The sequence below is a fragment of the Lacerta agilis genome, chromosome 7 (genome assembly GCF_009819535.1).
Source record: "Lacerta agilis isolate rLacAgi1 chromosome 7, rLacAgi1.pri, whole genome shotgun sequence".
NCBI lineage: Eukaryota > Metazoa > Chordata > Lepidosauria > Squamata > Lacertidae > Lacerta > Lacerta agilis.
Genome location: NC_046318.1, coordinates 31090089 through 31116571, shown reverse-complemented (window position 1 = coordinate 31116571; position 26483 = coordinate 31090089). Strand labels below are relative to the sequence as shown.

Below are 26483 nucleotides of genomic sequence, written 5' to 3'. Positions count from 1 at the left end.
AATTGTAGGCTTGGAAGGAAGTGCAAGGGCCATCTAGTCCAACCCCTTGCAATAAAGGAATCTCTTGTAAAAGTATTTCTCCTCCTATTCAAATAATAATAATAATAATAATAATAATAATAATAAATAATAAATAATAATAATTTATTTATACCCCGCCCATCTGGCTGGGCCTCCCCAGCCACTCTGGGCAGCTTCCAACACAATATTAAAATACAATAATTCATCAGATATTAAAAGCTTCCCTAAACAGGGCTTCAGGATAATGGGTAGGACAGTGGTTTTAAAATAATAATAATAATAATAATAATAATAATAATAATAATAATAATTCCTGGTTTTATGGCTGGGGTGTGTGTGTACATGTATCTGTATAGCACATTAAAATCAGGAAGTAATTATTTGCTTTCTGTAATGCTAGTTAAATTGGTTAGTTGTACTAAAAAAAAATCCTGTACGTTTGAGAGCTGGAGTCCATCAACATGGGATGGGGGGTTACCCACAGACACCCCCCCCGCCCCTAAAGTTAGCCCCAATGTAATGCGGTGATGGGTGACGGACATGTCTACACCACGAGGAAGTGTGGAAATGTGTACCAGTTGCCTACAATGTCTGTTTGGGAATTAAAGTTCTAAACACCATGCATGGAAGACTCACAGGCAGATGTAGATGCATGCTAGCTCCTAAATTGGTGTAGTGTGGGTGTAGCAGTGATTTCCAGAGCTGCCAGCTTACAATGATTTTCAGAGCTCTTCTGCATAAGAAATTATCTCATGCTATCTCCCCAAAAGTTTGCATTAGCTGAGAAAAAATGGGTAGGTTAGGACCCTGCACGTGTGTGTTTAACATGGGGGCAGGGGGGAGGAATCAAGTGGCGATTAGACCACCATAATCTTTATCATACAGTAGCTTACAGAGATTTGTTTTCTAAAAAGGAAATAAACGTTTTATCACCTGCAGTTAAAATGAACACAGCATTCCCTAGTGTGTTAATGAAAGTAAAATCCAGCATTTTTCCACTGTTTTGTTTTTGTGTAAAAAAAAAAATGTTTCCTGGTTTTCAGTCTGTTTCCATGTGATCTCATTAACTCGTGCTCCAGGACAGCTGGAAGCTACTGTAAAATTGTGGTTTAAGTTATTTTACCAATCAAATGCCCTGACCAAGCTTCCTTTAACCCATAAATACTTTTCATTATATGTATTATATATGAAATAATCCTGGACAACTGAACGCAGATGTCAATACAATCATGGGAGCACACAATTGAAATTGTTATTTTAAGCACACACACACACCCCAAAAAAGCCACCCTCCCCAGCAATAATTCGTCACGATTGAGCTGGGATTCCCACCCTCTGATATATCTGCTCTGTTTCAAAGTCTAGGTTAGGTTCCAGCAAATAATACGGATTCCAAGATCCACCCTGTTGCATGGTTTATTTGCCAAAATTATTGTATTACCTCTGTAATAAAGGGGGGGGGAATCCTAAAACAAAAGGGTGATTGGAAATTTCCTAGAGTAATAGTTGTTTTTTCACTTATCTATGATCATATGAAAGACCACACCTGCCTCTATGTCAACAAGGCCCCTCTATCCTAAAAGGGAGTTCTTAATTTGGATGCAAGGATTGGTGTGATTATAATTTTACATTTTGTATCCACAATAACCGCGTGAGCTCATTTTTATTTCCATGTTATAGTTGGGGATTTGAAATTGTGAGATAGGGAATTACTTAGAGCCATCCACTGTGTGCATGGCTGGTTAGTTTCACAATGGTGTTTGAGTTTCATGCAAACTCTGAATGGCATCTCCAGGAGCCTACTGTATTAGCATTCTCAAGGAAACGTTCCTGAGATGCTAATTCTTCAACCCCTTTTTGCAAACACTTTGGGATTTGGAGTGGGATGGGGAGAGGCCAACCTTTTGCAGGAAAGTGGCTTCAACATTACAACCTTAGATTTCACTGGGGAGAATACTTGCCATGCCAGCCTGTCCAAGAACTGTGGAGATCACTGGCATTTAGTTCTTTAAACTCATAATAACTGATGGATCCTCACTGCATGCTTAGCACTCAGATTCTGATTCTGGATTAATCCCAAACATCTGGGTGCTGCTCCTGCACAAAGCCCACATTGAGAGCCTTGTGTGTGGATGTATTTGTGTGCATTTTAAGGTTCTGTTCTGTTTGTAATCAGGTAGTCTTTAATCTTCCATGCCAAGATTTAGCATGTAGAAAATGTTTACAGCAGAACCAGCAGTTCATAAGGGAAGTATTGATACAAGCAGATTAATAGCCATGTGAATCATGTTGCTTCCAGCAAAATGGAATAACTTATCTAAACTTCTCCATCTATGATGGAAAATGCTCTTGAGGCAAATGATTACAGTCTAGTGAGGCAGAAAAAAGGGAAGCTGAAATATTTCAATAATCCTCCTTAGCTTTTGTTTAAGTGTCTTTGACAGGGAATTGTCTAGCGATGTACTGTATATTCTGGCGTATAAAACTACTTTTTAATCCAGGAAAATCTTCTCAAAAGTCAGGGGTCGTCTTATACGCCGGGTGGAGAATCTGTGGCCGAGTATATCTCAAACTCTATATTTTAACTGGAAAAGTTGGGGGTCGTCTTATACGCCCAGTCGTCTTATACGCCGGAAAATACGGTAATAGAAATGGCATACTCTGGTTTTGAATATCGTATGGTTTCTAGCTAAAGATCCAACATCTAGGTATAGCTACAATCCTGACACAATCTTGTTTGTAAGAAAGGATCGCTATGGATTACCAAGGTGCTGATAGAGCTCTATGTGCTGATAACACTTGGGAGTGATTGTATTGATAGCTTGGGTCAGTCCCTCATTCCCTGTGGAGACCAGAGCCTCAGTAAGACTGCTGGCTAAACCTGCAGGAAAAACTCCTGGTGACCTAAGAAAACCACCCAGGTTCATTCGTATGGCGGGCAGTCTTATTACACTCAGTCTCTGTTCCTGTAGAGGTTGCAGATAGCTGTAGGTAAATCCAAGTAATGAATGATCTGTCCATGACAATGGAATCAAATATGGGTTTCCCACTCACATATAATTTTAACCTAGTCCACTACTGAAAACTCGGTCAGAAGGCTGCCCTGCCCAGATATACACAGGTCTTTGAATAACACCAAGGCCATGAAATCCTTAGCCATAAGGCAGACCAATTTGGCATGAATGTTGAAGACGCCCAAGGCTAATGGTCTTTGGAGACTACAACAGAACCTTTGAAACAGTTAGCTCAGAGAAGGAGACGGACAGTGGGGTGTTTGGCACACCAGCAGAATTTTTATCAGGCCACTCGAAGCTAGTTGATGGTTCAGCTGAGTGCATGGCTAGGGAGACGGAATTCCTAAAGATCAAAGCCACCCTTCACAATAAGCTTAGTGCTGTGCAGAGAATTCTGGTGTACGTATTTGGGAGACGTTTGCCTTCATTCAACCAGGTTGTGTGCAACATAAGCCAGGTATTAATACATACTTCCCTCTTGGTATTGTACCACAAGATTAGATAATCAAATGTATCGGTATCTAGCATCAGTATGTACCAGCATGTACCATGCCAAAAAGAACCAGCCCACTGTGAATTTTGCAAAAGTCTTCTGATACTTTACAGCTCTTGCTTTTTTAAGTACAAAATATGTTAATAAGCATCTCAAAGTGGTTTACATAAAGCATTGGCTTTAAAAGAGGATTGTACAAATTCATGGTGGCTAAGGTTATCAAAGGCTACTTACCATGTTGGCTATGTGCTTCATCCTACTGTCAGAGGCAGCATACCAGTTGCTGGAAACCATTAGTGAACAGGTTGCACCTTGGGGAAAGCCTCCCTGAACAAAAATGTGTTCAGTGGGTACCTAACTAAAAGCCTGTCTGATTTCGGCTGGTAATTGATCCCAGAGAGCTGGAGCTACAACACTAAAAGCCTGGTTTCCACCCCACAGGTTAAGTGCACTTTGGGGCCATATGGCACTCTCAGCATTGCCCCATCTGAGGAGTGCAGTTGCCAGGCAGGGATATAGAGGGCAAGGTGGCCCCTTAGGTATCCTAGCCCCAAGTTTATAGCAGGGCTTTGAATGCTAAAAGCAGGACCTTGAAGTGCGCTTAGTAGCATATTGCAGCTCTTTCAACAGAGGTATTATATGGCGTTGACAGCCAGCAATCTTGCTGCTGCAGTCTGCGCTAGGTTAAGCCCAAGGGAATCCCCACAGGAACTAGAGACAGGGCCTTTTCGGTGGTGACTCTGTATTTATGGAACGCCTTCCCAAGGGAGATACACGTGACCACATCAGTAGCAGTTAGTAAATGGACCTTAAAGGCATGCCTATTTCAACCAGATTTTAACTAAAAATGTGCTGAGTCGGATTTTTTTTTTACATCATGTTAAACTTTCTTAAAATATTTAATATTTAAATATGCAGTGTGTTGCATTTTCTCCTTTAATTGTTTGTGATAGCCACTTGAGTAGGGCTTTGCCCTGAAAGGTGGCATCTAAATAGGACTGATCAACAGAGCTGTCTGATTCCACAGGGTACAATATATGCCCCATCTGCCAATAAGGCTTTGGCAGGGTGAACAACACCCATGTGCCTGAAATAACCTCAGCTGTGGGCATTTTACTGCTTGACACAGCATCTGTGGGATCGTTAGTAGCTTTCATATTTCCATTTGTTATGTGTAGACTACCTAGTTAAAGTTTATTTAAAGGTTAAAGGGACCCCTGACCATTAGGTCCAGTCGCAGACGACTCTGGGGTTGCGGTGCTCATCTTGCTTTATTGGCTGAGGGAGCCGGCGTACAGCTTCCGGGTCATGTGGCCAGCATGACTAAGCAGCTTCTGGCGAACCAGAGCAGCGCACGGAAACAGTGTTTACCTTCCCGCCGGAGCGGTACCTATTTATCTACTTGCACTTCGTGCTTTCAAACTGCTAGGTCGGCAGGAGCTGGGACCGAGCAACAGGAGCTCACCCTGTCGTGGGGATTTGAACCGCCGACCTTCTGATCGGAAAGCCCTAGGCTCTGTGGTTTAACCCACAGTGCCACCCATGTCCCTTTAACCTTTAATAAACTTTAAAACTTTATTATTTTGCTGCTATTATGTTATTGATCCTTTTGGCTCACATATTTTGTCTGTTCGCTGTTTTGGAGGGGGAAAGTTAATATATTGTTTGTGCCCACCCCAGTTTACATAATAAGAAAAAGTGGAATAGATTTGCTTTAAAATGATTGCAGTGAAGTAATATGATAGTGTGGCCTGTATACAACATATTTGTAATGTAACCTGCACCTTTTCACAATAAATGTTAGCTTGTGGACCTTACTGCCAATTGACGAAATGAAAATCCAAAAATTCAGCCCTTTCCTCATCATAGCTCCTGATATTGTTTATAACTTTATATCATAAGACATTTCATAAATTTGATTTTGGAATACTCCTAGAAATAGGGTGGTTTTTTAAAATCCTCCTTCGGCACCACTGTGGATTATTGAAATACCATATGTAAAATTCAGCGTTACGGATCCTAAGTAAGATCACTCTTTCTCCTAACTTTTTAAACTTTGCTGAAAAACAGGGATTTGTTGGAAACTTAATTTCCAGTTTCCTTCCACTGTGAACTATTTCAATCCTTTTCTGCAAAAGGAGAGAAAGGTATTTTAAAGAAAAAGATCTGGCTAGATAATGATATTTCATGTGATCACCACATATAAGATGTCACTAGGCATCACCTGTGCAGTTTGACATTCTGTGTGTTGCTCTTGTTAAACCGATCAACTGCTGTTGTGAATCGTTGCCAGTTCTGTTAAACTGATCTGACTCCTCTGTCCTTGATTGCTCCTCGATGCATAAAAATTAAGCAGTGAAGGCTTTTCATGACACGATAGGATTAATTTTACTCGCTCAATTTGGGCGTGGCGGGTGGCTGTGAAAGGCAAGAAGAGAGACCAGGAAAATTGTGACAACTTTATTTGCTCCACTGGCTCCACCCACTCTGCCTTGCTCCAAGCATTTGTGTGGCTGCAATCAGTTTCACAGCCAAGCTAGTCCTGGAAGAGTACTGAATTTTCATACTAGAATAACAGTGGGTGAGTGTAAGGACGTTCAGTGGTTGCTCAAGAGAAAACAGTCGAACACAGCACTTCTAAAAACTAAGTGCTTTATTGTGCAGATATTTACAGTGGAGCAAAAGTTCAAACGTCCATCTCATCCCTCTGCAGAGTCCGGGAATGAACCCTTCCGGTTCTTTGTCCAGCAAAAGAGGCACGGGATCCTGAACTCCCGCCTCCCCCTTCCACGTCTTTCCTGTCTGCGAACTCGGGGCGCGGGAAACTGTCCCTGTTCCCCGCTTCCCCCTTGGTGCTCAGGCTCTGCGATCTCTTCACAGCCCCTGCGCCAACTTCCTGCCTCTAACTCCCCCTCCCCACTGGAGGAATGGTCGCTTCCTGCTGAGGAGGGGGATGACGAACTGGTGAACAAAGGGGGTGGTTCCCTGTACTGCAAGCTCTCCCGGGATGCTACCTGTCGTGGGGAGGGGGGTTTCCTGACAGTGAGTTTGCCAGTTTATGATCAGGCTAGCTCCAAAGAAGACTTTGGGATTTTGCTGATTAGGGGCCAATTCACACATGAACATGGCGGGAAACCCAGATTTAACATTGAGGGTATAAGTCAGTCACCCACAAACTTGGCCCTCCAGATGTTTTGGGACTGCAACTCCCATCATCCCTAGCTAACAGGACCAGTGGTCAAAGATAATGGGAACTGTAGTCCCAAAACATCTGGAGGGCCGAGTTTGGGGATGCCTGGTATAAGTCAACAGTCAGCCAACCCTGGCACATTTGTCTCGTTCATATGTTACATTAATTTTAGATCTACACAAAACAGCTGATGCTTATGGAATAGTACAGTGTAGTGCAGCTCTTGTCTTCACTGAGCATCTGCCCATGTATTCTTCAGGATATTATCCTGCGTGTGATGCAGTTGGGCTCTCCTGGTTCCCTCCCCCATGAAAGAACTTCTACAATCTAAATATATGTTTGATATCTCTTCCTTTTAAGCAAGTTGTGCTGCAGGAAATTAAGTGCACAATACAGATAACCTAGAATAGGAAATTGCATTACCAAGCCACAACCCATGAAACTGTTTAAAGCATCATGCCACTTCCTCTGTCAGGAAAACTGCATTTAATTCTCAATTTATTATTATTACTTTTGTTGGTCGGCCCTTGCAGTGGGATTTTAATTATGGCGTGCCTAACTACACATGGCTGCCTTATAACAGAAACAGCAACTGCATTCAGTCAGTGTTTCAGGTGCTCCTCTAAGATCTTTAAGCAGAGAAAATAAATTTTGTTTGTGTGTGTTTTTTTTAATTCACCCAGCTTCACCTTGCTTTTTTCTCCATCTCCCTTTAAAAGTTAGAGGATCCAAACTTTGTGATGATTGATGGATTAGAGCTTTTAAGAACGAAACACCCTGAAAATGTCACAATTGGATAGATATTTGGGGGAAAGAGAGAGCGAAATCCATCATATATGAACCGGCTTAAAGATGGAAGCATCTGTTTCATAACATGAAGTGATCAGCAGCTGCTCTATATTATATAAATTATTCTTGCAGTCAAGCAGGAGCTCCAGATAATTATCCAGGAACATTTAAATGCTAGCACACATAGATGTACACAGAGCAGGATGAGCCTCATGAAGTTGCCAATTGTGCTTGAGTGAAAACTTTATGCCAGTCACCTCAGGCTTCTCAAGACAGTGTGGCATGGTAACACTGTAATCATAGCAGCTTTGACTTAAAATGATGGAAATGTGTCTGCCTCTTATAGTTGTAGATAATATTTTGGTAGTAGATTTTACCCTGGGTCCCATTCACACTAACCATTGAGTCTATAATGGGGGATAAGTCACTCACTCAGATTTGAGTTCCAGTGGTCTGTGGCACAGAGAGCAGGACTTTATGGCATAACTGGATGGCAGCAGGAGGAGCCATGGGCCTGGCTATAACATAGTTAAGTTGGCTTTGATCTTAAGACTTCGTAAGTGGCTTGGGACTGGAAGGACTGTTGACTCTCACATGAAACTGCCTTGTGCAGATCTTCCTCAGAGGCCCTGCTCAAAGTATCCTCACCTTCTGAGAGGAGGGGGTAGGCATGAGACACATAAAATCACAGTTGGAAGGGACCACGAGGGTCATCTAGTCCAATACAGGAATCTTTTTTTGGCCAACATGGGGCTCAAACCCACAACCTTGAGATCAAGAGTTTCCTTCTCTACTGTGTCACCTTGATTGTGGACTGCTTCTTCCCCAGTTCATTTTCTCAGTTTTCCTACCTGGTGGCTTTTAGACTCATGCTTTTAATGGCAATTAGGACCTTTTAACTTTCATTGTTACTTTTTAATGCATATTTAGGCTATTGCTGGATCTTATCCGTTTCTGTTTTGGAAACTCAAGCTGCAAGGCAGGATAGAAATAATTTCAACTGATAAATTGTCAGGTATGTACCTGCCCTTCCTGCAAGGTGATATCGCCTAGTCCCCAACTCAACAGCCATGTGAGGCAACATACATAGAGAGGAGAGGGTCACTCTGATATCTTGGACTTGACTTGTCAAAAAGATTGGCTACCACTGGCCTATATTACCTGCATAAACTGTAAATGGTTGCACTTATGCGACAACTCAGTGCTCATTTTTCACCTTGGGTAGATGCGGAGACATGAGGCCCTCTAGATGTTGTTGAGAGAGGGGGAGGGGGAATCTCTGAAAGACAGGTGCAGCATCACCTGAGAGATCCTGTTCCGGCATCTGCCCTGCCTGTCATAGAGGTGAACTCTCCACAATGGCAGTACAGGAAGGCATGGACTCATTGCTGGCTGAAGTCATTCGCCACATGGTTTGGCTATGCTGAAGAAAGCAAAGATACACCCTTAGTGCAGAGGGAACATTGCTGAGCCAATCTGTGGCTGAAGCCAACTAAATAATTTGGGTTGCTGCTGAAACATGATCAAAACAAAGTAGGTTGAATGTAAATTGGAGAAACTGAAGTTCTGATACCCAACCTCACCCAGAGTCTAACTCAGAATAGATCCCCCCCCCCATGCACACATCTTACTTCTCTGCATTTGTCCATTTTGATTAATGGGCTGATGCATTAAGTGGTGTTTTTTTTTTAAACCAAACTTAAAATGTTTTCCGTTTTTGTTTAAGCATCTGATTGCATCTGGCCTATCAAATCTGTGCCATCCATAAATCTTCATAAAATAACCATTACCTATTAAATTACTTATGTCATACCATTATCTCCATTGATGAAATTTTAAGTGTAAGATGGTGAAGGATGAACTGCTAAACGTGGCCTCTAAAGTAATAGTGCCAGATTCTTGCGGTTTATGATAGTGGACTGGATGTTAATATTTAATTGCGGTTGCTTTCCATTACAGCCCATCCTTGCCTGCTCTGGATTGGCAGCTGCCGTCTCACTCAGGACCTTATGAACTTCGGATTGAAGTGCAGCCGAAGTCCCACCACCGAGCCCATTACGAGACCGAAGGGAGTCGAGGGGCTGTCAAGGCATCTGCGGGGGGACACCCAGTGGTGCAGGTAATAGCCTTTCTCATGCTAGCTAAGATGGCTTGTTTGTTTGGGCAAGGACCCCTGTGCGTATCTCTTGCAAATTCAAATAAGCTTTTATGCTACTTCCATAAGTTAAGTCTTGGCCTCTGTTGAACCATATAAACTGTCCCCATATAAACCGTCCTGGATTCTGTGTTCATCCTCTGAGGCTTTTTTTCGTGTGCCCCCTCCACATGAGGTTTGGAGGGTGGCAACACGAGAATGGGCCTTCTCTGTAGTGGCTCCCTGCTTGCGGAATGCTCTCCCCAGGGAGACCCGCCTGGTGCCTTCATTATATATTTTTAGGCACTAGGTGAGAATGTTCTTCAGCCAGGCTTTGGGCTGATTAATATTCTACAGCCTTTTAAATGTGTCTGTAGGAAGAGGGGAGGTTTTGCTGTTTTGTTCCAATTATTTACTTATTTTTATCCTGTGTTTTATTCTGTGTACCACCCTGAGATCTTATGATGAAGGGCAGTATAACAAACAAACAAACAAACAAATATTACATGTTAAATACTTTTTTGCCGTGGGCATAAGCCTTCATTGGTTCAACAACAACAGGCCTCCAAAGACTGAATGTGTGCCCTACAGTGTGCTTCATACAGAACCACAATAATGTGGTTGCTATCAAAATGCTTCTGTTTGCTGACAGTTATGTAGCACTTGACATGCCACTCAGACTGCAATTCTATGCAGTGTTAGGTGTGTTTAAAACCATTGCATTCAGGGGCCTTAGATGAGCCTAACTCCTACGATCAGACTATGTTTGTGCATGAGCTCTGGTAGCCTGAAACAAGGTGCCCAACTGGTGCAGGGAGAAGCTGGTTGGCGTGTGCATCCTTGTGCATTACAGCAGCATGAATAAACATTTTCAGCAACAGCCATATATCACTGTTGAATTTGTACTCAGGAGATGTGCATAAGAAGATACAGTGATAGGTGAGTGATAACAACTGCACTACGAATACCCAGAGCAAGTTTACTTCCCGGTCTCCTTAATACTGCACATTTTCAGAATATGCAATGATGTATTCCGCAGTATTGGCTCCACACTCCTATGTCCAAAGATAATTGCTCAAAGTCTCTGTGTAATGCAGGATGTTTCTGGCTTGTTGATGTTGTTACATCTCCGATATTGAAATTGATGCATGCAGAAGATTGTAACAAGACTTCTTGAGAGAAAAGCAGGAAGGAGTTTTCTTTTGCTGTATTTACAAAGTCTGTTGGGTGGAATGGCTTTTCTTTCATAAATGTTTTCAGAGTGTGTTGCATTTTGTTTCAGATGGAAATAAGCTTGTTTCCAGTGTGATTAATTCAAAATTGGCAAGCAAGCGCTCTTTGTCTACTCTTTTCCTCCTCTCACACCCATTCGTCCCCTGAAAGCTACAGGTTGAACAGTGTGCTGTCAAATCTTCTGTAGCTGAATTATGGTTCTGTCAGTAATACAGGGGCAACACCATGATTTCCTTGGCTTACATAAGAAATCTTACTGAAGTCTATGGCAAGATACCATTTGTATACCACAATAGCCTCCCATTTGGGATGTCTTAGTATTGTTGATGCTTATTAGGAGAGGGTCTGCAGCGTTTCAGACAGATGTCTTTTCTGAAACCTACCTGGATATTCTAGGATTGAACCTGAGACCTTCTTCATGGAAAGCAGAACAGACAAGATATATACCTGTGTATACCTGTGTAAGAAATAGGGTTGGCTAATGCTTGGGTGTTTGTGGAAGCTCATGAAGTACTTGGTTTGATGGGGCCTAAAATTCCTATCATGTGGCCTGCATTTATTTAAAAGCTTGGGGGGTGCCGGTGGAAGAATCTTTCTTGAAATGTGCTCTCTGCTCATTCTTTGAAGAAGAAAAAAAAGAATGCAAGTTTGGGGTGGTTTTCAGCTGGGAATAATTTTAAGTCTTGAATTCCAGAGAGATAGCTAAAGATTTTACTACCACCGTTTAGCTTCTTTAGCACATTTCACTGTGGAAATTTCATCACTCCTATCTCATTATTTGTGTATTTAAAGCAAAAACAACAAGTGATGTTTAAGATTAAAATTTGTAGTGATACATTTGTTTGTATGTACCCTGCTAGCAGCCCAGTGCAAGGAAATGTAGATGGGAGGCATCAATTCACAGTGGCCAGTTTGACCTTTAAAATTTCCACCCGGGTGAATGGGGGGGGGGGAAATGGAACACAGTGCCAACATTTAATTGGGCTAAATGTGTCCTGGCACTCCCCTGCAATCTCTTTCTACAGTGTGTGGAAATAAAACGAAGTCTGCTGCGTGTCTCTGCATAGGCAGGGTTGAAGAAAAGGAAAAGGGAAGCAGTAAAAAAAAAAAGTTGGAAGGAAAAGAGGAAAGCAAACCTCAGATCCATGGGTGTAATGAATATGAATCTAGTTTTCAGTCCCTGGAATAAGTGGAGCTTGATTTTCTTTGTTCTCCTTCTCCATGAGCAGGGGGTTCCCTAAGTATTTTTGTTTTATTCCTAGCATCCTTTCCCCCTCCCCACAGTCTCCATTGATATTCTCTCTCTCTCTCTCTCTCTCTCTCTCTCTCTCTCTCTCTCTCTCTCTCATCTATCTATCATCTATCCATCCATCCATCCAGCTGTCTGTCTGTCTATCTATCTATCTATCATCTATCCATCCATCTATCTATCATCTATCCATCCATCCATCCATCCATCCAGCTGTCTGTCTGTCTGTCTGTCTATTCATAGAATCATAGGAATAATAGTATCTATCTATCTATCTATCTATCTATCTATCTATCTATCTATCATCTATCCATCCATCCATCCATCCAGCTATCTGTCTGTCTGTCCATCCATCCGGCTATCTGTCTATCTATCTATCTATCTATCTATCTATCTATCTATCTATCTATCTATTTGAAGGGATGCCAACATTCAGGCATCCTGACTCATGCCAGCCCAAACTGCACCTCTTCTCCTGAGGGAAGGGGGTCAGTCTATAGAAAGCCAAAGAGCTGGAAATCAGGAGGACAGACAGCGAAACATGGCTGGAACCTGAGCAGACAGCTAGAGCCTTGCACACCAGTGTTTGCTTACTTCTTAATTTAACTTACATCCCGCTTTAAAGCCCCGAGAGGCACTCAAAGCAGCATATAAAGTATTATCATAATAAAAGCTCCATTCAAGTCTGGTATCAGGACCAGAGACAACATGGTGCCAGGGTTATTCAGCTGGCATTTCCTTCCCTCTTCTTCTTTTGCTGAGAATTGTTGGTTCCCACGGATGTCCTCCGATGACTCTGTCCCTGGAAGGACCTTGCTGTATCGGCCATAGGGCTTGCTGAGGAGGCAGACAGGGCAAAGAGGCTCTGGGCACAGTGTTCGCAATGGTGTGAGCCCATCTTCGCCTGGGCTTTGAGGAGAAGGGACTGTGATGTCCCGCCATGGAAGTCAGGCTGGGTCAACGCCACTTGAGGCATGAGCCCTCACACTGGGTCTGTGGTGGTTTCTCTGTATTCTTTTGAAGAGAGTGTGTAAGGAAAACTGGAAGTGTATTCTATCTGTCTGCTGTTGACTTCCTCATGAGCACAACTATTAAATGTAGAGGAGCCATGCCCTGCAGCAGTCTCTATCTGATGCACAATTTCATTTACCACATTTAGTTTCTGTGTTGGTTCAACATATTCTGATCTGTATATTATTAGGCTCTCTACTTCTTTCTCATCTCGCTGCAATTGCCAGGGCAAACCAGCACTCGCATGTGTATGTTGTCATTGCAGTTGGCACAGCTGGGTGGTCTGTTACAACATAGATACGGCATTGGCTGGATGAATGTTAAATCTAGTTTGCTGAGCTTCACTCCTCATTTCCCTCGTTCAATTCCTTCTTTAGCCATCTCTCTTTCTCCCCAGCACTATTCAGCCAAGTGAGATAATTAGTGATAAGGGAGATGTCACCTGTTTTCAGGGAGAGACCTCAGCCTCATGCGCTCAACTGTTTTGTGACTTATTATTTTTGCCACCCTCAGAATGAATATGCATAAACTCACCTGAGCAATTAATCTAACTTCCCACACTCCTACACATTTGCTGTATACTTGTTTAGCTATGGTACCATGGCAGCCCTGAGTTATCCTGAGGATTTCTAAATGCTTGGAGAGTGAGATGAGCTTGACACACCTAGAAAGAACTAAAAATGTTTTGAGAACACTGGCTAATCAAAGGTGCTGGTTAATTGGCCACTGTGAGGTAATGCTTGGCAAAGGGTTTCATGCCCCGTCTCATAAAGCTGTGTTGCTAATCATAATGACTCTTCTATATTCAGCACTTTGCAAAGGGAGAAAAAGAATCTTCTGTTCTGGGAATTGAAGAATCTGGATTTCAAATCCTGCCCTCCCACTAACATCCTGTGTGGCCCTAGGCAACTGATTTGATTTCTCTGATACTGAGCACATAGAGCATATTTTCACTCTCAAGTACTATGGGCTATTTCAGAACTAGACGCCTTGTACACAGGAAACAGAAGAGAAATTAAAAAGTAATCGAGGGTTAGAGCTGACAAACCCCTCCATTCGGCAGCAAGTGGATATAGAATCATCATCATCATAAATAATAATTTATTATTTATACCCCGCCCATCTGGCTGGGTTTCCCCAGCCATTCTGGGCAGCTCTCAATCGAATATTAAAAACACAATACAGCATTAAACTGAAAAGTTTTGGACTCATCTGCCACTGGAGAGCCAGTGTGGTGTAGTGGTTAAGAGCAGCAGACTTGTAATCTGGGGAACCGGGTTCGTGTCTCTGCTCCTCCACATGCAGCTGCTGGGTGACCTTGGGCTAGTCACACTTCTTTGAAGTCTCTCAGCCTCACTCACCTCACAGAGTGTTTGTTGTGGGGGAGGAAGGGAAAGGAGAATGTTAACCGCTTTGTGACTCCTTTGGGTAGTGAAAAGCGGGATATCAAATCCAAACTCTTCTTCTTCTTCTTCTTCTTCTTCTTCTTCTTCTTCTTCTTCTTCTTCTTCTAGCTCTCAGCGTTTCTCAGTCCTTTGTCCAAATGACTTGTTGGTTGGCCTGTCCAGAAAAATGTAGAAAAGCCCCATGGCTTTGTTCATATCCAGGTTCGTTCCAAAGACATTAACCACAATTTCCCAGTTAGGACAAAATGGGAAACCATGGTTAGTGGAAGTCTTCCCAAGTTGTTTGTTCAGTTGTGTGAAGGGAGGAGTGGCGGGGCTGTTTATGTGACCAAAAGACTGGTTCATGTTTTAGTTTCTGGAGCCTAGATTGTGGTTGTCTGAATGTGGCTGCTATGCCACAGCTTGTGGAAAAGCAATCCCATACTTCCTTTTGCTACTTTCTAAGGGCTTTGTTGTTGCTTTTTATACTAATTTGCTGATAGTGGGGGAAGCAGCTGTTTAGACGTGTCCTGGTGTGCTCACTTTCAGTTATGTCCATTCAGTTTCTTGGTTGTGCCTGTAGTGCTTTGGGATGCATGAGCATCACCACAAGATGCTTAATAATAAAGATAAGGTATGTTAATTTTAACTCCAGAGTGTGGTTTGTTTTTGCAATGAGTAAAGGAGAGATAACATATTTTGGAAGTCTATATACTGAAGAAGGTTCAAAGCATTTACAAACACTGATAAAAGCATATATGGTGTAAGAGAACATTCCATAAAACTGACAATGCCAGCGTTTCACCCAGTTTTTGAGTTCAAAACCTATTAATTGTGGGAGGGGGAAGTAGAGGAGAGGAATAAAATCTGTGGCTGCAGGAGGGCTTCTTACAGTGAGTTTACTATGTGGTTAACTCAAACCACGCATTGTTCCACTGTGTTCGCTGTCCTCTGGTTGCTGTTTATACCAGACTTGCCCCTAATGGTGAAGCAATGTGTGTACAATCAGAATCCTCCCCTTGCATGGAGTTGTGCACAAGTGCATTTGTCTATGTGTAGGACCCTTTCACATTGCTGGTGAACATGCAGTAGTGGGAGCATGACTGGAACATGAGTTGTTGTGGCTATTCAGTTTGAACTGCTAGACCCCTCATGCGTTTCCCAGTGTGCAAAGGGATTTGATAGAACCATCACTCCTCTGCCACACAAATAAGAGAACAGCTTGTCTCTTTAGAAGGAACCCAGCAAGTTCTAAAGAAGTGTGACAGTCCATCCCAGTTAGTTGTGTCATTAGCTCTTTTGGAATTTGGACTCTCTGCTGAAGATGCTTCTTTGGGGAGACACGATTCCATGCCTCTTTACTCAGAAACAACTCCTATTGCATCCAGTGCTTGTCAGACATTTGCTATTCGTTAGATGAATGAAGCTGTTGCTTGTTAAAATGACAGGTTTTTTTAAGTTTTAAATTCTAGTAACTTTTCATTATGTTTTTAATCATTTTTGTGAGCCATTGAGTTAAAAATCTTTTTTTTTTTTAGAAAAATGGGTTGCAAATGTTAATCTAACTGGAGTCTTGTTGCACATAGTGAAAGAGTTTAAAACAATAGCAGATGAAGGGGGGATTTCTTTTTGGAAATATGTGTTTTAGATGCTCCTTCCATCAGCGTTAGAAACTCAGCTATATAAGCTAGGCACCAAATGGGTCCTTAAACCAAGGTTACAGTTGCCAAAATGAAATGCCTAGTTGCCATTTTGGGGCAAGACCGCTCTAAAGTCTTATTTTTCAAATGATGGACTGACTGTGATTGATTCTCAGTTAAACATCTAGCTAGTTCAGATGACAACCATGAGCTAGCTTAAGAATTTTGAGAACTGAAAGAATAAAAGTCACTTTATCCAGGGACAGCATTGGAGAATATATATACAGTGGTGCCCCGCTAGACGAAAATAATTCGTTCTGCGAATATTTTCGCCTAGTGGTTTTTTCGTCTAGCGAAGCGGCAATGTAAACCATGGTTTTCGCTAGACAGAAAAAAAGACGAAAAAAATTCGTCTTGCGAGGCAGCCCCATAGACTTTTTCGTCTTGCGGGGCAGCCTCCCGCTAGACGAATGCCTTCGTCTAGCGAGTTTTTCGTCTAGCGAGGCATTCGTCTAGCGGGGCACCACTGTAAATATTCTTCACAACTGTGAGCAGGGCAGGGGGGGGGGTGAGGTAAGTGAAGACAAGTGGCAACAATTAACTATAATGTTGTCCACTGCTCTTGCTCAGGCTGGACAGAAAAAAGCGTTTTGGTTCCTGAAATTCATTTTGATTGTGCAGATAAAATATAACTGATAGTATACTACAGAGTATGTTGCTGGTGTGTGAAAACAGGCAAGTTCCAACGATCCCCAGGCATGCACCATCCTGGGACCCAGGCATCTTCACTTGGTCGCAAGTGGCCAATAGTCAGGTGCAAAATGTGCCTGGCTAATTTCGAAACACTGCCTTCAACATCAACAGAAAAGCTGGAGTTAGTGGCTTGGCTGAAAGTACAATTGGGAGACAGGACCTCTTCCGTAAACCCCTCATAGCCCAACAAATACCGGTAACTTCAGGGGATAATTGAAAGTGACCCACTGGATTTTCAAAGAGACTGTCCTGCTCACCTGCTGCTAATCACTGGTTTTTGCTGAAATTGTGAGGTGAAACCCAAGTGACTAGGGAAGTATTGTGTGAAGTGCAGTTTGACAAGAGGATAGATAAAACAAAAGTTTTAAATATAGAGGCTTACTGGTACGCTGTGATTCAATTCATCCCGATATGGCAGGCTTCCTTTTTATGCCTCTTTTTTTTGGGGGGGGGGGGGGTGTAACTGGCCCTTGAAAGAAAATGTTACCCTTTCAACCAGAGGGAATTGTAATCCCGTCTCACACTGAGAATATACAGAAATTGGCAAGCACCTGTTAGCCAGGTTGCAGTTAATAGCATGCAGCCGCGGAGCTGTACTACGGTCCAGACAGGGAGCCTAAATTTTATAGCCCTGCTTTTAGACAGACGGTACTTTTAAAGAATAAATCTAAACTGAATAGCTTTCACACATCTTGCCTCTGCATAGTTAAAGCTAACCACAAAGTAGCAGACAGATAATCAAAATTGAAAAGGAGAATAGCCTGGCAGATGTTTTATGCATATTATTGCTGCCATAAATCTAATAAAATGGGAGCAGGGCTGTGCATCATTAGTGAATTATCTAGGGCGGGGAAAGTTTCTTAGCTCACATGCAGCCAGCTCCACAGGATTACTGCATAACCAGAGCTGCCAAAGGTAGCCATCTCCGCTTCCCAAAAATGCATTCTTCAGAAAATGGAAAGGCTAAGGATTACTATCAGGAAGGCTGCTGAGATTTGAAAGATTGGTGTGTTGTGTTGGTCTCTCCGAATGCCTTATAAGTAAAATGCTATATATTTTAGATAGTAATTGGATCACAAAAAACAGTACATCTCAGAGTGAAAATAGGATGCACTGAAACAGGGTGCGCTGCTGCTTTTGATTATTTCATTGCTGGTACATGTTACACGGAACCAGGTGGCTTGTTGGGGTGTGTACGCTGTAACAACAAAAAGGGGGGTCTATCTTATGTTTTTGGAATAATGATTTAGGATAGGGGTCCTCAAACTTTCTACACCAGGACATACTTCAGAGGGCTGAACATTACTGAAGCCAACTGGTCATGAAATTATGGTACAGGAACAGAGCCAGTCAGACAGGACGGCAGATAAAGGTGGAGTTTGGCATAAACCACATCAACGTACTGAGACATCATTTTCTCTAGGGTGGATCTACACACAGGAAAAACTCCTGCTAAAAATAAGTAATAAATTAAATCATTATAACAAAAGAAATGAAAACCCTATATAAAATCACATAGAAAAGTTTTGTGCTCTGCAGCGCCTTCTGGTGTTGCATGTTTATAACACATTTAAAATGATGGGTTGTTGTTTTTTACTAATGTAGTTGAATCCGAAATCCGTCTTTGGAAATGGCTAAATTAATTGCTGCGGCAAATGTTGTGTGTGCTCTGGAGGCATCGTCACTCAGACTCTCAAGTTTAGGCAGAATTTGCTGATTCAGAGTCTGTGAGTGGAGAGGGCTTTTTATTATTAATCCCCCCCATGCCGCTCGAAATATTTTTACTCATCACCTGTCATTTCTTCTATCTTTTTGTTTACCGTGTAATATGAATTGAGCAGAGTAAAGAGCTGAAAGGCCTGAAAGCTTCCACCGGAGCAGCCCTGCCGTCTAGACATGGCAGAAAAGTGTCCCCCAAACACACATTTGAAGTGTGCAACTGCTACTGCAGCCTTGAAAATACAACTGGGATGTGAAGATTGAAAATATAACACCTGGTAGATTGAGGGGGGGGACTGGAAATTAATACAGCTAAAAGTCATCTGGGAGTGGATACCTTGAGTACTTTAAATAATTGTTAGAAATACAATAGGCAGACAGAGAATCAGAAGACCCTCTTTTTGGTCTTTCATTTTTGCTTGCTCTCTGTTAATTATATATAGATTTATGCTATGTTTTTTGAAGTTTTCTGTATTGGATTAATGAAGATACACATAGGAAGCGGATGGATGGAAGACCAAGGGCCCTGAGTGAGAGGCAGGGTAGAGAGGATTTCCCAGGGTGGGAGGCTGGAAGAAGAGGGGGAAGCTCCCAGGTGAGAGCTGGGTGGGTTCACTCTTCTGTGTGTGGAACAAGCGTATATAATTATAACAGAGGACCTTGTGCTTATTTTTTTTTCACCTTGTCTTCTTTTTCTTTTTCTTCTCTTGCTTTTTCTTGCTTCCCTTTTTATTTATCTTCTTTAGATTGGTTTTTATTGTATTTTAGGCTGAAAACTCTCATAAAATTGATTTTTTAAAAAATAAATAAAAAGGTCAACTTTGTGGTGCATATCTTAACCTTAATTCCCACCTAGCTGTTTTTGAAGCATCATCTATAGCTACTGCTCTACTGCATTCTCTTTTACAAAAGTGACTCACTTTTTCTAGAATATCACTGCATTATAACATGTCGGTGTTATTTTCCTCTCCTCAGGGCAACTTTAGTTTCCAGGGGCCCAGAATGGCTGCTCTGAAGGGAAAGTGGAATTAGTAGGGTGATTGTGTGTAGTTAGGATAGGTTTAGGCTTGCCAGCATTTTTGGTGGCCCTACACCTATGCATTTAAAAGCAAGTCTTCTTGCAGAAATTTAGCAGGTGGAACTTTTCCTTGAATGCAGATGAACTAACTGATGGGAAAGGTTTCACTGGCTTAATTTCTGTGTTGAAGTGCTGCGATGAAACGCATAGGAGCAGGGCTAGTAAAAAAGCGTTGGCATCTCCAGAAAGGTGGAGAATTTGTCTCTATGAAAAGCCAAAGTTAGGATGGGGTAGGAGGTTTGGGCATGCTTTCAAACCATTTTATAATGATACAGGAACGGATGGTATTACTAGTTAGGGTTGGGCTGGTGGGGGAGGGCTGGAATGACTGAAATAAATTGAAAGCGTATGTTATTACACATAGTTAATTATATGTATCAGTGAAATCTGGATGGCATAATTAGGGTGGGGCAGTTTGGGCAGAGTGTGCCATGGGAATAGGTAGGAGGCTATGGATTCTCTGTGCTCCCGCTCCCCCCCCCCCACAACATAGTATTTAGAGATATTAAGGGCTGTTCCTGGAACCTCATCCTTGCGGAACTTCTCATGCGTATACTACATTAGAAAGTTCGACCGCTGATGGCAGGGTTAAACAGAGATGTACGGCATGTTGGCCACCTGAAATGCAACTGACGTTGGGTTCTTCAACGAAATAATATATAGGATGTGGTCTTACGAGGGGGGGGGGGAAACTGACTCGTGAATCAAAGTTGCAAAGAAATGTAGCAAAACTTTAGGGATATAAATAGGCAATGATTTCCATCGCATCCTGTGCTCATTACAACCAGAGCTGTTTCTGTTCTGCTGCAGTTTGTCTTCCACAAAAACCTACTTTCGTCTTGCCATTTGCTACAGCCGAAATGAACGTAATAGATTTCAACAGAAGGGAGATGTCAAAAACAACGCAGAGAATAACTTAATTATTTACATAAAGTATTTGACTAAAAAACAACAACAACCATGGTAAAATAGTGCTAATTTTCACTTGTGTGATTTCTGTTCCTGGCCTCGTGCAAACATGCAAGTTGTGGCAATTTCCATTTCTCAGGGAATTATCCAACATCCCTCGTTGTATGTACAGTGCTACCTCTGGTTACGAACTTAATTCGTTCCAGAGGTCTGTTCTTAACCTGAAACCATTCTTAACCTGAGGTACCACTTTAGCTAATGGGGCCTCACGCTGCGCCACCGCTGTGCAATTTCTGTTCTCATCCTGAGGTAAAGTTCTTAACCCGAGGTACTACTTCTGGGTTAGCGGAGTCTGTAACCTGAAGTATTTGTAACCTGAGGTACCACTGTAATGGTGTCCCTTCTGTTAATAAAAGGCTCTTTCATCTAGCAAGGGCTTTGGTGAATGGGAGGAGGGAGGTGACGTCTGCAAATGTCCCTTTCTTTTGCAACCCCTGCAGGTAAAAGCCCTGTTCTACTGCCCCTCATGTTCTGGAGGGTCTTGATGGAAGGAAGAGGAGTATCAGCGAAATTTGTCTCCCCTGCTTTCTGTTCACGGGAGCTTCCACTGGGTCAAATAACTATCCATGAACAGAAGGACACAGTTGATGACTTCTGTACTACATATCACTTTATCACCCAAGTGAATGGTGATTCCTCTATTCCTAGATGGTTGCCAGCTCAGCTGTTGTTCTGAAGGACGCTGTCTGTTAAAAAGCCCATGGACTTTGAGAATGCTGTTTGTGTATTCTTGTGTTTTATTTTAATCATAACAGTTCTAAAACCTTAACATGAGAGTCTTGTGATGCCTTAGTTAGCAGACCCACTACCACCCCGAGAAGTGTTTCACATTTGTGGCTCTCCACATGGATCTGTTCAAATTAAGTTGCATTATATTACAGGAAGCAGCGTCACAACAAAGAACATGGGAAATTCGATTTGTGTGTGAATGATGTGCTAGACAGCCTTTGTTTTGCAAATGGCGTAGAATAGTGCTGACCTTTAAAGCCCTAAGCTACCTTGGTCCTGTATATCTGAAGAACCTCCTCCACCCCATCATCCAGCCCTGAGGTCCAGCTCTGAGGGCCTTCTGGCCGTTCCCTCACTGTGAGAAGTGAAGTTACAGGGAAACCAGGCAGAGGGCCTTCTCAGTAGTGGCGCCCGCCCTGTGGAATGCCCTCCCATCAGATGTCAAGGAGGTTAATAACTATATAAATTTTAGAAGACACCTGAAGGCAGCCCTGTATTGGGAAATTTTAAATGTTTGATGGTTTATTATGTTTTTGTATATGCTGGAAGCTGCCCAGAGTGGCTGGGGAAACCCAGCCAGATGGGTAGGATATAAATAACAAAAATTATTATTATTATTATTATGAATGCACTTATATCCTACAAACAGTAAAAAGTACACTCCAAAAGTCTTAACAGTGTGGATTCAGCTGTGACACACCATTAATAGTTTTTTTCAGTTGTTGAAATGTTCAGATTGTTGTGGGTTGAAGAAGAAAAACAAGATGCTAGGTGCCCAATACAGATCAGCAACAAAATGTTGCCATGTGGAGTCATGCTCACTGGCTGGAACTGCCTTCTTCCATGATACTCCATTGTTCCCTCTCCACATTTTTCTCCTCTGCTTCTCCAGGAGTCAGTCAGTATTCCATGCTCAGTCCTCATTGGGCTGATTTGTGGGGGTTCTTTCCCTCCAAGAGCCCCCCCCCCCCAATTTTTTGTACTGCAAGGTTTACAGAAGGTTTGCAGAAGGTTCTAGATTTAGCCCCCAGCATCTCCAGGTAGGCCTGGGAGAGAGCCCTGCCTGAAACCCTGAAGAGCCACTGCAAGCCAGTTTGTAGACATGACTAAGCCAGATTGACCAATGATCTGGCTTGATATAAAGCAGTTTCCTGTGTTGTTCCTGTGTTTGTACATTGATGGTGCTCTTTTTATTGATAAGGTCCAGCACTTGAAGAAGGTGTTTTTCCCCCTTTAGGAAATAGTGAGCTTCCAAAAATCCATTTATCATGCCTGTAGAGACCAGTGGAATGAGACAGGTCAGCACTTGACATACAGAAGACAGGAGGATTAAGTGGATGCAAAAATTTGCGCTGTTTCCCTCTGTTTTCTCAACTGACTGGCTTAAAAATTGGCAAAATGTTCTGTTTCTAGCTTCTTCTTCCTTATCTTCTCATGGTGTCCTTTCTGATTGGAGGTTAAACTTGAGAGGTTTTAATGCCACCAAATTCATCATATGCAGCATGAGGAAGCTTCTGGCTGATTTTTGTTGCTGATAGATGAGAGACAAAGCATAGCCAGCATCACTTCTATATTTCATATGTTTCAGTGGAAACTTCCCAGCATAGCTGGACTGCCTGAGAGGCACTTTTATCCCTGTGAGTCCCTGGATAAATCTGCATTTGTCTTTTTTGATCACTTGTTATGTGCATATGACCAGATTTCCCTCTCAGACCATCAGGCGGGAATGTGGTAGAGAACGAGACGTAGAAGTACCTTTTTCTCTCTTGAAGAATTTCATGCTGCAGCATTTCAGAAGCAGGGAACACTTTTTGGGACTCTCTGTGTGGAATGGTGATTTATTAGCATTTACGAGCACAGCCTATAATGTCTCTGCTCAGCCTGGAAAGCCAGGAGCCTTAAGGGGCCACTAAATAGAAATTTGTTGCCGTTGCCCTTGTGTTACCTCTTAGCCATCTGCTCATCATTGTGAGATACCTCTTAATTCTGCCTCTGATCACAGTGGTTGGTTATGGACCAATTTCCATCTGTGCCTTGAGCAGCGCTTCTTCTTACCAACAGCTGAGGCAACACTTGGGTGGGAAGGAGAACCCATATTATTGGGCCCACTCACATGTTAACTGGCCTTTAAATGTTGTAGCAGCGCCATAAGATGTCGACCAGTTCCCATTTTCAATTTGAAGAGTTCTAGGGTTCTGTCAGGCCTTCTCATGATATTGACTTGGGCTGTAATTCTAAGTAAGTTACTTCATATGCCTTACTTCCAAGTGACTGTGCATAGGATTGATTAATTGGTTAGATTAGCAGAACATCGGGTTGGGGAATCCAGCATGTTGGCGATGATGCCAATTGTGGTCCCTTATTTTCTTTTCTATAATAATGCCAATGATTTTAAACTCAGTCTTTGAGATCTGCAATTTTATTTTGCAGAGCATACACACAAATATTAATTGTTTTCTTCGGGGTGGGGATAGTTGTGCTGAAGTACCGCTGATATTAATAGGATTTGCAACTGATATCAGTGGACTTCACTTCCATCGCATGTTAACCTATTCCAAACTAGCTCTCAGTTACATCAATGGTATTTAATGTGAAATAATTATGATCAGGATTCCTGCCCCAGATCACTTTTGAATAACATTTTTCTCTTGTTCTTGGCATTTCCATCCTGTCGTTTTTTTACGAAGTAGTCAAGAAGCCCACTAAACATAATCACTACCAATTTTTAATGGATTGGGGCCATTATGTATTGAAGAATGAATTCTATTCTTTCATTTGTTTTTAAGCAAGAGCAGCTCACCTGCTGTCATTCTTTATAATATACATTTTTCCATTGGTTACGAGACTAGAAAGTTATGAAGGCATAACAATATAGCTATTAATACACCATGCATAATAACAGTGCATGTTTCCACTTTAGTGACTCATAGTCTCCACCCAAAAAGGTGAGAATGCAGTATGGGGTTGCCACTAGGCTGAAACTATGTTCCCTTGCTTTTCGCTTAGACTACGAGCTCATCATTTATCTTCTCTTGAAGCAGAGAGTGAGATCTTGGTGATAAGTAGAGAGATAATTCATTGCAACATCCACCATGCAAATAAATGCAAGTCAAACTTCTCACATACTTTCACTTAACTCCCGCCCTGCCTGCAAAGTGTTTAAGGCAGGAAGAGTTTTCAGACTTTTTTTTTTTGCAGACTATTCGTAGTCTGATGGTGATCAGTGCCATGTGATAAAAAGATACAGCGCAGCGTAAGCTACTCTACAAGCTTGTGGGTAATTCTGTTTTAAAAGCTCTTAATCAGTGCATTTTCCAGTGCCACAGCAAGACTCTGCTTTTTTTTTTTATTTCCACGCCAGTTAGAATACTGTAGGCGGCATCAGTCTTAGATAAACTTTGAAATTGATCCCTATTCAGAGTCAAAAGCGGGGTGGGCTTTCGGGTTCTTTTTGGCAAGGCACGAGTTCCAATACATTCCCCGAAACTTCTGCATGTTCAGTGCCAAATTCTCAGGAAACGGTGTGATAAAAGGGGTGACAACGCACTTTACTGTGTTATTTGTAACCAACCTTGTTAAAGACGAGCCTGTGTCTTTTTTGAACGGCATCGTAGTTCTTGACATAGTGTTTCTTCTTCTTCTAAGGGGTTGATTCTATTCACATATGTAGTTCCAGGGCCAATTTATACAATACCGTAATTACTTCTGTTGGCATCGTGCACGACACCTCTAATCTTTATAAGGCCCTGGCTGCATGCTCTGGACTCTGCCAGCACAGTGTGGCCAGATGGCTTTTTAGAGTAATGCACAGAAGCTGCATACTCACGGGCTAAGAACCTTTTGAACCATTATGCCTGCCATATAAACTCAAATGCCAAAGTGGCCAAATGCTTTTTGGCAGCCTGTACACGGGAGCCTGTCACATTTACATCCTGTTAGCTGCCCTTTTAGCAGCCATGTCAGGTGGGCAGGGTAGCATTACCCACCTATTCCAGGGAGATGGAGAACTGAGAGACAATATGGGAGCAGGCCATTGAGTTCATGGCTGGGGGAAAAAATGGGTAATTTCCAGACTGTAGATCATGTTCTTAACCACTAAACTAGATCAGCTCTCATTTTTGTGAGAGGGGCCATAGCTCAACGAGAAGGTTAAATTACTGGCATCTCCTATAACTGAGCCAGACCACTGGTGCGTCGAGCTTTGTATTGTCTATAGTCACTGGGTGTGGCTTTTAGCTAGGAGTCCTTGCCTGGCTTACTCCAGTTAAACAATACCAAGCTGATATAAGATAGATCTGTAGTTTGACTCCTATATTCATCTAAATGTTCCTTGGTTTCCATTGGCTTCTCCTATATTCATCTAAATGTTCCTTGGCTTCCATTGGCTTCAATACAGCAAAAAGAGAGGCTACCGACAGATGTTTGTACATAAATAATACCTGTTCTAGCTTATAAGAAATAAAGGCTAGAAGCAAAGGTTGTCTAGAACCACAGGTGTCCATGTCCTTAATTGGCTTAAATGCTTGAGCCCCATTGGACAGGGGGTGGAAGTGACTGGCCATATAAAAGCTTGGAATGGGGCATGATGGATGAGGCCGCAGTGGCCACAGAGCACCAACAGGGCAGGCAGAGAAAGGTGTAGAATTGGGTGAATTGCCTTATTTGTTCGCAGACTGAAAAAGCAATGCCTGATGTTGACCACACATACAAAAACAATGGCATTGCTCTTGCAATCCATGGCATTTTCTTCCATCTCATCCATTCCACAGAGCTGTGAAGAGGAGAGATTGGGAGACCATGGAGGAGTTGAGGAGAAATGTGGATACTACCATCTGAATAATGAAGCATATACTGCATTTTATCTAACACAAATCCTATGTATGATTATCCTTCCTTTCACCTTTCCCTCCCTCATGCCTTCATATTTTTTTTTTGCGTGGAAACTGTGGACACTGCAAAAATTAAATTACTAGTGCTATGAATAAGTGCAGGAGAGGGTGTTGGTTTCTCATGAAGTCCACTTGAATTAACTGATACAAAGTCGGAAGAGATGTTGGTTGCTTTCACTCCTTTTCT

General features: G+C 42.3%; 1 protein-coding gene across 3 annotated transcripts in view; it reads left to right on the top strand.

Moving 5' to 3' along the window:
* NFATC1 (nuclear factor of activated T cells 1) overlaps positions 1–26483 on the top strand; it is a 130473-nt gene that overhangs the window by 22875 nt on the left and 81115 nt on the right. For all 3 annotated transcript variants that reach the window (XM_033154763.1, XM_033154764.1, XM_033154762.1), the window contains exon 3: positions 9467–9626. In XM_033154763.1, the coding sequence (XP_033010654.1) occupies positions 9467–9626 (160 nt within the window). The remainder of the gene's footprint in view (positions 1–9466; positions 9627–26483) is intronic.